The sequence below is a fragment of the Hyaena hyaena genome, unplaced genomic scaffold, assembly GCF_003009895.1.
Source record: "Hyaena hyaena isolate Hyena2069 unplaced genomic scaffold, ASM300989v1 scaffold_951, whole genome shotgun sequence".
Lineage (NCBI taxonomy): Eukaryota > Metazoa > Chordata > Mammalia > Carnivora > Hyaenidae > Hyaena > Hyaena hyaena.
The window spans coordinates 407,682-418,673 of record NW_024081578.1 but is presented as its reverse complement, the minus strand read 5'-3'; the positions used below and the strand labels follow the sequence as shown (position 1 = coordinate 418,673).

The 10,992-nt window shown below is 44.1% G+C and overlaps 1 protein-coding gene across 2 annotated transcripts in view; it reads left to right on the top strand.

Annotated features, from left to right (window-relative positions):
* The first annotated feature begins 7,193 nt into the window (after window positions 1–7,193).
* PDGFC (platelet derived growth factor C) overlaps window positions 7,194–10,992 on the top strand; it is a 193,660-nt gene continuing 189,861 nt past the window's right edge. The window contains exon 1 of one of the 2 annotated variants that reach the window (XM_039221129.1): window positions 7,194–8,224. In XM_039221129.1, coding sequence (XP_039077060.1) covers window positions 8,107–8,224 — 118 coding nt within the window. In that variant the 5' untranslated portion in view covers window positions 7,194–8,106. The remainder of the gene's footprint in view (window positions 8,225–10,992) is intronic. The other variant, XM_039221128.1, reaches the window with a different exon arrangement.

The window sequence follows — 10,992 nt, the reverse complement described above, 5'->3', positions numbered from 1 at the left end:
CAGTTTCTTCTATCTATCTATCTATCTATCTATCTATCTATCTATCTATCTATTTTTAAGTTTATTTGTTTATTTTGAGAGAGGGAGAGGGAGCGTGTGTAGCGGAGAGACAGCGGGAAGAGAGAGAATCTCAAGCAGACTCCATGCTATCAGCACAGAGCCCAACATAGGACTCTATCCCACCAACCCTGTGATCCTGACCTAAGCTGAAATCAAGAGTTGGCTGCTTAACCAAGTAATCCACCCTCATGCCCCACTTTCTCATCTTTAAAATGGGAATTTTCTTAATATTTACTCATAGAGTTCTTGTAGTTAATTAAATTATCAGTTGTTTAATAAGCAGAGGATCCTGTTGTAGAGTACTTCATTGTGAATATTTTTCAAAAAAGTTAATTGGGGCACCTGTGTGGCTTAGTTGGTTAAGCCTCCAACTCTTGATTTCAGCTCAGGTCGTGACCTCACTGTGAGTTCGAGCCCCCATCAGACTCTGCGCTGACAGCACGGAGCCCATTTGGGGTTCTCTCTGCCTTTCTCCCTGTCCCTCCCCTGCTCATATTTTTTTTTTCTCTCTCTCTCAAAAATAAATCAATACATATTTTTAAGAAGTTAATAATGTGACATCAGCTCCACATAATGTAAAACGAAAGTATGTAGGCTGTCCTAGTTCACAGAATAGGTGACCGGTGATCCCTATACCAGACTAGATAGATTGTCAGGAATGAGAATCTTTCCTCCCCCCGGCAGGGCTGAGAATTTTGAAAGTGGGGGTAAACCATGATACTAATATCAAACGGAAATCTAGATAGGCCTAAAGAAAAAAAGATTAGGAAGTGCTTTGAATTCTTAAAATACTATTTTTATGGATTCATAGTATTACAATTTGCTCAATAAATATGAATAATTGTAGCTATAATAATTAGCTAATTCTCACATTATTCCATTTTTATGTGTGTTTAAAAAGCTATTTATAAAAGAAAGGAAACTAAAGAATGTTTTCCACTCGGTATCCAGTGGGATAAAACCTAGGGTCCTGCCACAAGGTATAGCCTTTCAGATACAAATTGAATTTATCTAAGGAATTAGAATTTCAACTGAAGACTTTTGCTTGCCTGAGGGCTTACCCAGTCCCTAGTTAGTTCTTGTAGCAATCTTTCTACTTTGAAAAACTCCAACTAATCTAAAAATACCTTTGTAAAATTATCAATGAAAATGCTAATTTGCCTCACCTTATGGCTTAAAAAACCCATAGACCAGGAATTTTAAATTAGAAACACATGCAGGGATACATATAGGAATTTTGTAAATAAGAGAGGCCTAGACCCTGACATCTATAGTTAATCCTAAATTGATTCTTCAAAGGGAGCAACTGGGAAAACAGTGTATTTCTTTCCAGCCCCGATGCTTTAATTCAGTAGCAATCATGAGTAGGAAAGGAAGAATGATAATTTATTCCTTTTGTCCTCAAAGAAGAGGAGATGGATTCTCTGAAATAACTGCCCACAGATGGTCTAGGCTAAGGCATTAGCTGGATGACTAACTTTGGCCCGGATAAACAGGATACTCATGCTAGCCCACACTTTGGGTGGGCTTCCACCCCAAGGCCAGCTTTCAGATGCCTTAGTCACTACCACTGCTTCAAGTAACCCATATTCTCTCTGGCTCAAATATTTTACTGAGGCTTTTCCAGAAAGATAGCTGTCTATAGTGTTATATTAGTGTTCTCAAACACACGGGAAAATCCATCTACAGATCCCATAGTACACCTCAAAATAAACATAGGGAAACACTGTCACTGTGGAGGAAACCTAGAGCAGAAAGGTATAAAAGCTTTAATAAGAATGTTTTTGCCGCCTGTCCAAGGACTAAACGTGTGAAAAGCCCTGGAGTAGAATGCGAAGACCTGAGTCAAATGGTGACTGTACCTGTCACTGATAGTGTCACCCTGGGAAAATTTATTATCCTCAGACCTTGACTTTCTTTACAGTAAAATGTGAAAGCTGTGATCTTCCTGGAAGGATTGGTGGGCAGATTATATGAGAAAATATATCTTAAGGTGTCGAACAGTTCCTGGGACATGAAAGTAAATTTGAACCTTGAGTAAGTCTTTCCTCATTTTTAGTTTCTTGTTGGGGTTTTGTTTAACTATACATATTTTGAGCTGCCTGTGACAGGGAAACTTGCTTTTTATCCTTCATGGAGGATGGGTGAAAGAAGATTCAGATGAAGGAAAGGAGACAAGGTGGTCCAGGAAGATGAGGAAAATGTCAAAGCACATTGAGCTGATAAAAACAAAATTTGGGAATATAAAATGATGCCTTAAAATGTTGCAAAGATTTAGGATAGAAGAGGGGACAAGTACCTTTCTTACTATAAAGATCATAAAGAGCAAATAGTGATATTCATGATAGAAACGAGTAAGAAAATATTTTGAACTATCTTGAGCTTTAGAAGTAATTCATGGTTCTTTTAATATTAGATGAGTTAAGCCACATTTTCTTTTCTACTAACCAAGGAAACTTCTAATATGTTCATTCAGTAGTGTACTGAGGCCATCCACCTCTTCTGCCAAGGCTGGTAGCCAAGGAAAGGTCTCCATTTGAAACAATGATCACAAAGTGCAAGGGTACTTCTCCCATGACCTTTGAAATAGGAGGGTCACTATCTGAGAAAGAAGGATCTGTAACTGGGCCATGACCTCTTTCCTATGATTTGTCACAATGTGGACAGCAGCCTTCATATCCTACACATGATTTCCAGGGAGAGAAAAATGACATCTTATTGAGTGGAGGATGTGACCAAACGCAGTGTTTGGTTTGCTGCCCACATGTTTAGGAGATGCTCTTGGCTCTCAGGATTGTTTCATATTCTCACTGACTCTACAGAACAGTCACTAGGAGATTGGCCATCTGTTCTTGGCTAATACCAATATTATTTCCTTATCATTTACAACTCACTCATGCGCTATCACTATTTGTCTTTACTTTGAAAGCACACTCTGCCTCTTTTCATATTGTTATCATCACTCCAACCAAATATTAAAAATGAAAATGTGGATACCTCCACATAATTTATTTAGTTTCCTTGAATTCAATAAAATTCCTGATACTCGCTTTAGTCAGTGATTTCCAAACTCTTTTTTACTCCTCTTTTTGTTTATCACTAGGACTTGTCTTTTCAAACTGTAATAATAACAGATGAAAGAGGTCGACCTTGACTGGACAAGTTTAGGGAGAAGATTCCTTTTCATCATCTTGCCAGCTACCAAGACATCTTTGGAGTTGAGGCTAAGAAATTGTTGTCTTAGTTGTGTATTACCACAGAAGCACAATTAAGTTAGAAAAAAGTTTTTTGCTATCATTATCTGAAATAGCTCAGAGAATCAGAGAATTCTAAAGCAGTAAGAGGATTGAAACAGTATCCGGTGTAAATTTCTCACATAAAGAAAAGGTACGGAGAGGATTTCTAGATTGAGGTTGTACTGTTTGGCAGTGGTAAAGCCAGACTAAGTCCCTGGTGTCCCATCTTCTGGTGAAATGATCTTTTGTTGTGATGGTTCAAAGGTTACTAGGGCTCTTCTTTCTTTGGGGCTGTTTCTGGCTACTTACTCTGAATTCTGTGTCAGACAAGCCCTTGTGAGATTTTGAAAAATATCTTTGCATACTCAATCATGATTTCAAAAAGGAAACTGCAGTTTTACTTCAATGGGAAAAGCCACAGAGGGTCACCTAAAGGCCAGTTCTTGTCACTCGTTTCCTTGGCCACATACCTCTAACTTCCTACCTTCCAACTCACTTCCCCAGAACAGAAAAATTAAAAAATGCAAGGCCTTAGCTCAACCGTCTACCATTTTCCACAGTGAGCAGGTCTTTATCAGAGGTAAAGGGTGACTGATCTAAAAGTAAAATTTAATCAACAGTGTGTTTTATAATTTTTAGTTTGGAAAAACAGAGTATTAATGTATCTTAGGTATCTAGAGCAAAGTCATACACTTCTCAAAATGGGGTAGTTGGAGAAAGTGGAGAGAGAAAAGTCTCTGTGGGAATATATATATTTTCTAGAACACTCTTGGGGTGTCCAACTCTTGGTTTTGGCTCAGATCATGATCCCAGGGTGATGGAATCAAGCCCTGCATCAGGCTTTATGCTGAGCATGGAGCCTGCTTAACAATCTCAATCTCTGTCTCTCTCTGCCCTTTTCTCTTTCTTGTTCTCTTTCTCACTCAAAAAAACAAACAAACAACAAACAAACAAAAACCACCATAGAACAATCTTTATTTCTGCTGTGATCTGTGGGCATTTACTTCCTTACTAATAATACCTCCAGCTCCTGGCCTCATTTAAATATATACGTAAGTATTGCTTGTTAGTCATTCTGGAAACATGGTGGGCATTTAGGTAGATCAGAACTTTCAGAACTTCAGAAACGCATGCTCAATTATGTGCCACTAAAATGCTGTAAAGTTAGAGTTCTTGGAAAAGTGGTAAAATAATTTTGTACATATACTTGTGTGTGTGTGTGTATATGAGTGTGTATGTGTGCTTGTATAGATTGAATCAGAAGAGAGAGCAAGAAAACTTGTGACATTCAATTTTCTGAGGCAAAAATCTGTCCCTATGGTTCTTGCCCTCCTGGGTGTTACATGATTAGCTACATGAGTAACTGGCTTTAAATCATATTTCTTAAAAAAAGTTAATAGTGACACCCACCTTCCCTCCCCCAAATTATCACTGTTAACAACCAAGTACACTCTATCATGCTCTTCAACAGGAATTTGTAGGTAACAGTGTTCACTCATTGAGCCTGAATGGGCACTCCTTCCTAAGGTTTAAGAAAACATGAAAACCACAAAGAATGTTTGCAATTATTTTCTCTTGGTTGGCGGAACAGATGCCTTTCCTCAAGGAAAATGCCTTAGGCCAAAACAAAGCCATATTCATTCAAAATATATTGTTTAGTAATTGTGCAGACTCTGGATTACATAAAATTGACTTTCAATGCAAGGGCCCCACTTTTCTAGGAAAGGTTTATAAGCAAAATGGAGCAGGAAGACAGGCAGGGGATAAAGTGTTAAAAGAATCAACTATGCCAAGGGCAAGGGCAGTACAAGAAACAACTGTGCAAGTACATTGAAAGGAAACCGGGCGTTGTGAACGTGATTTTGTCTAGGGGTCATGCAGGAGCACCTGGCTGGCTTTATTTATAAGGTGTCAAATTGAATTGTCAAATCAATCTGTAGAATATGGAGGAGGTGAAACCCAGAGGTAGAGTATTATTCTAGATCATCTGTAACTTTTCAAATACAACCTTCATGCTGAAATTCCAGGGAGAATGTAAGTGACTCCAATAAAGAAACCTGTCAGTCAGTCAAGAGTGTTTATTTATTATCCCCCTGAGCCAGGCACTGTTCTAGCCAATATGAAATGATACAAAATAAAGAGTAGTCATCACCCTTATAATCTCATGAGAGCAAATGGATTAAATCTGCAGACACACACACACACACACACACACACACACACACCCTCTATGTGGGTGGTCAAGAAATGTCAACTATAGGGACATTTAACAGCCTCATTTAGAAAAATCCTGATTAGAAAATTAAACTTACAAAGTTAGAAAAACTAGGGAGTAATTAGTTTTATTACAAATAGAAACACACTCATAAAGCATGTCTTCTATGTAACAAATCTAATTATGTGATTAAAATTGGGAACCCTCCCCTCCCTCACACATCTACAAAATAGTTTTGGAACATATTTATCATGCAAATATGGATTCACACTGGTGTTGAGGAGTTTGTGAAGTGCATAAAATAGCAAGCCCTGTGTCTGCTAACCTGTGAATCCTTTAAAGTCAGAGAATGGGCTTTGTTTATTTCCCTTTGTTTATTTCCCTTATGTCCCTTGACATCCTGTATTGTGAAGATAGATGTGGTAAAGAAGTAATAATGAATGAATGAATGAATGTATGGATGGATGAATGAATAGGATAGGTAATTAAAGAGGAATTGAACTTATTAGAATTTTAAGAGGAAAAAAGAAGAGGGCCAGGATATTGCAGAGAGGTCAAGTTTGGTTGGTCTCAGTGGGTGTCCCAACACGGGGAGAGGGCTTGGCCATTTCAGCATGACCCAGGATGCTCAGTTCCTGGTTTGGTCCGACAGGTGAATGTGTCTTCCCCAAGCATCCCTGGATCCCTTTAAATGGCCAGCTCTCCTCCATACTCCGTAGAAGGCCTCGCAAAGGACACGAAGGGTCTCCTGAAAAAGCGGCATTTGAGACTCCACCCGTATTTCGGCATATACCTGAAGGCTATATCCTTTCTTCCGGCTCCCAGTGGAACACCGTACCTGGCCGAATTGTTGGCGTGGACTTAATTTAACAAAAGGTGGGCTGCTGTTTCTGATGATTTGCTTGCCGCGGGACTCGCTTGAGATTAATGCAGTTCAACTAGCATGCGAGCTTTCCGAGAACAGAGACTTTCTTGTGTTTTCACTGCTACCGCCCCGGCTCCTAGAACAGTGCCTGACACAGCAAGCATTCAACAAACAGCCCTTTGCGAAATGAATGAATGTTGCTGTTAATACGTCGGCTGTTTGTCTTTACTTTTGTTCTCTCCATCCCGCTTGAGAGAGCTGGAAACTGAAGGGAAACCTTTGAGATCCAATTTCCCTGCTTCCTCTGGTCCAGAAACCCTGGCCAAGCCTTTGGTAACGGGGATCCCCTCAGAAATTAATGACGAGTCGCGACCACAGGGGGCGGGGGACGAAGGGAGAGTTGCAGGAAGTTCTTCTCCGCTCAGTTGTGTGTTTGCAGTACCCTTCGCCACCCGTCTTGCCCTTTATTTGGGGCTAGGGGCGTCCTGGGGGAAGGGACCCAGGGGCCGCTCCGGGGCCGCTGAGGTCCCATCTGCAGCGAGCCCCGCAGCACCCCCTGTCTGCGCCAGCACCTGTTGGACCGCCAGTTGGCGGCCGAGTCGGCGCGAGCGGACGCGGCCCGGGGCTGCCCCTCCCTGAGGCGCCGACCCCCGCCCGCCCCTGCGGCCGCCCGCGGGAGAGCCGCTCAGCCTCCCCCGCTCGCCGGCCGCGCGCTCCGCCCGGGCTCTGCCCACGGCCCCCTCCTCCCGACTGCCGCCGGCTGGGGGAAGGTAGCGAAGGGGAGGGGACAAGCCGGAGCCCTGGGCCGCCGGCCTGCTCTCCCTGCCCGGTGCTGAGACGCCGCGCGGAGCCCGGAGGCTTGCGCGGAGCCCGAGGCGTGGGGGGAGGGGACCGGGCACGACTGGAGCCCCGCGGTGACCCCGAGCTGCCGAATCTGCCTTGGTGTCGAGGAGCGGGGGACGCCCCCAGACAAGGTGAACTTTGGTCGCGGAAAACTCCAGCCAGGTGCCGGGATCCGCGCTGCTGCGGCGGTCGGGACCGGGCTGGGGAGCGGGCGCCCCGCGGCCTCCCTCCGCCGGCACCCGGGGCGGCCTCGGCCCGGAGCCCCCCCTCCCCCCCCACCCGGCCTGGCTCCGGCTCTGCGGCCCCGGGGATCCGCCGCGGCGCCCTAGCCTTGTTTCTTCCCCCTCCCCCTTCGGGGGTGGGGGTGGGGCGGAGGAGAGGGGCGCCCGGAGAGCGCATCTATTGGCAGCTTTGTTATTGATCAGAAACTGCTCGCCGCCAACTTGGCTTCGGGGCTGGCTTCGCGCGACCCTGGAGTTTTCGCCTCCGTCCTGTCCCCCGAACTGACAGGTGCTCCCAGCAACTTGCTGGCGACTCCTCGCCTCTCCCCCGGCTCCCCCGCGTCCCCACCCCCTCTTTCCTCCCTCGCCTTCACCCCCACCCCCACCACTTCGGCACAGCTCAGGATTTGTTTAAACCTTGGGAAACTGGTTCAGGTCCAGGTTTTGCTTTGATCCTTTTCAAAAACTGGAGACACAGAAGAGGACTCTAGGAAAAAGTTTTGGATGGGATTATGTGGAAACTACCCTGCGATTCTCTGCTGCCAGAGCAGGCTCGGCGCTTCCACCCCAGTGCAGCCTGCCTTCCCCTGGCGGTGGTGAAGGAGACTCGGGAGTAGCTGCTTCCAAAGTGCCCGCCGCGAGTGAGTTCTCGTCCCAGTCAGCCAAATGCTCCTCTTCGGGTTTCTCCTGTTGACATCTGCCCTGGCCGGCCAGAGACACGGGACTCAGGCTGAGTCCCACCTGAGCAGCAAATTCCAGTACTCCAGCAACAAGGAACAGAACGGTGAGCCTTTCCCCGCCTCGCCCCCGTCCTGTTTCTCGCGGTGTATGTTCCGCTGGCATTGTGCGTTAGTGTGTGATGTACGCCAGCTGCGAGGGTATAATCGCCTTTCTATCCATGCAAACGCGCGCTGCGTTCATTGGCATGGACTTGAGGAGGTTACGTGCAGTTTGCAGCTTCGGGAGCTGCCCCAAAGCTGTAACAGGGCAACGTGAGTGCCACCGCTGGCTCACTTAGAGAGGACGTGCTGGGAGCGATTGTGAACGTCAGTTCAAACGCACATCGCAGAGCCTTTCATTGCCAGAGTTATAGGTTCGAGAACGGCCTCTAAAAATGAATGCAAAATGAATGAGCCTTGGCATGTTTGACTTTCTACTCAGCTTTTCTTTTTCATGGGGAGGGGGGTGTTTGAGGAAATCTATCAGCCGCGTTAATTGAAGCACTCAAAGTGGAAAGGCATCAATTAATCAGTAAGTAGATAGGAAACACGGAGGTCAAGAGGCGGTGTGGACGTTTGTGGGGAGAGTTAGAAAATGTATTTCTCCTGCGCTCTATTTTTTTTTTTTTAAATGTGCCTTTGTACTCTGAAGTCCTTACCTTTCTTGTGTGTGTTTTTATATGTGTTGGTGAATGACTGCTATTTTGTGTGTGCTGGAAACGGCTTAATCCTGCATAGGAAATGAGAATTACTTTCAGCTTTCAAGTGTACCTGAAATGTTTAGAAAACTCTCAGATGCAAGTTCCCTAGGGCTGGGATTGCACAGAGCTGGAGAAAGGCTCCTTTCATAAAGCCAGGGCAGCTTCAGGGTGTGTAATTTGCTTAGCCTCTGAACCCCATATGATTTACATCATTCAATTTCTAAACTCTTTTTCTCTTGATCTACCATTATGAAGTCATTTTCGAGAATACTTTGTAAATAGAAATTTTATACTGCACATGAAACCACAATGTTAATGTAGGCTGTCTAAAATTAGAATATTAAATACTCTGTTTACAAGTGGTGGCTCTTAATGTTATTTGAAAAGAAATGTACGTTTTTACTGCTTTGTATGCCATCTATTCAGAATGCAAGGATGCTGTCACTTTATTGACCACGCGAAATGAACGCAAGCAGCATAACCTAGAAAATCAGTATCTTGAGTGCTGTAGTTTTAAGTCACAGCAACTTTTTCTTTAGGTATGGGGGCGTTTTGAAACTTCAACTTGGAATTTAAACTCTCTGAAGTGTCCATCTTTAAGAAAGCACAGAAAGTTTTAGAGTACAGAGGTAGATGAAATAAGGATTCTTGGGACTTTTGTAGACATTGTTTGGTATTTGCTGTATGTGCAGTAGATATACATTATCACATTTGTCGGCCAACGTTAATGTAGTGGCTTCTTACAACTTGCGAATGTGATGGCACATGGTACCTGCAGGCTGCTGGAGCTGCTGATCAAAGGGCAGCCTAGGGATCTATCTCTAATCACAGGAGCTGCAGAGGACTGGGGGAAAGTGATCAAAGGAGACCCAGCACCAGCTGTACCCTGGCAGGAAACAGATCAGACCAACCTTTGTTCTTTTTTCATGTAACATAAATGTCCAGTTCAAAATACTATTTCTTACTAGACAAGCTTCTCTAAAATGACAGTGCACACTATTCCTGGCTTCTGTCTTCTATTTGTTTTTATTGTTCCTGTGCCATTATCATTCCTCCTTCTGCTTCTGTTTTATCAAGCTTATCCTGGCATCTGTCATCTTCCTAATTCCCTTTGCTACTTGTGCCTCTGATTGTCATTCTTTCTTGGGATCCACCTACCATCATCACTTTGTAACGGGCCCCAGAGCTCTCATGTGGTCTTTGGCCACTTTACTGAGTAGGTTCACACCCTCAGGAGAGGTGAGTTCATCAAGCCAGGCCACGCACATTCTGTTGCCATCAGAGGCTGGGCCATTTCCATTCCTAAGTTGCATGATGCTAAAAATAGCCTGGCTGTTTCCTAATCTGTGGGTAGAGGATTGGGCTATGTTTAGCTCTTGGGAGGGTTGGCAGCCGGAAGTAACTTAGAGGTAGGGGAACTACTCACCTTGTTTTTAGCCTGAGGAGAAGTGGGACTGTCCAGCACTAGGGGGCAATATAGAGCTATTTTCCTGCACATGCTCAGGTTGATTCTATGCTTCAAGGTTCCAAGATTTGAGGATAACAGGTAGGTGCCAAAGAAGCTCCACCTGGAACGTGAACACATTACATTTGCTGGAATTTTCTTCGTCTTCTTCCTCTTCATCTCTTTTGGGGTTTCAAATTTTCTGTTTACTTGTGTGGGTATTTGTTGCCCTCATAGGGAGTTCTGATTGATTTTTGATTGCCCTCTTGCTATTCTCAATTTTGATGATTGCCCAGTTCTGGAAGTACAGACCCTTCTGGAAATGCCACATAGAAATGTCATTGGTCCATTGGGTGCCTTGCATCATTTTGCAAAAGGTCTTCTAAGTGCCCAGTGTCCAAAATGATCTATTTATTATGACTACAGGAGCTCATTCTTGGTTTCAAAGACCTTTCCCCAATGAGACTGTCTTTTCTCCAGTATTCTAAAGTCTCAACTGTTGACACAATCAGATCCCCAGGACTGCCATATTTCAGTATCGACTTGGTGTCCCAAGAGGTGTTATAAATAAATGGAAACTGATTGCAATAGCCAATGCTAGACATTTGGATCTAGATTGGATCATATGGAGGTGTTTCAAAATTAGTTTTGAGGGACCAGTGTCATTAACCCTGTTACTATTAGTCAC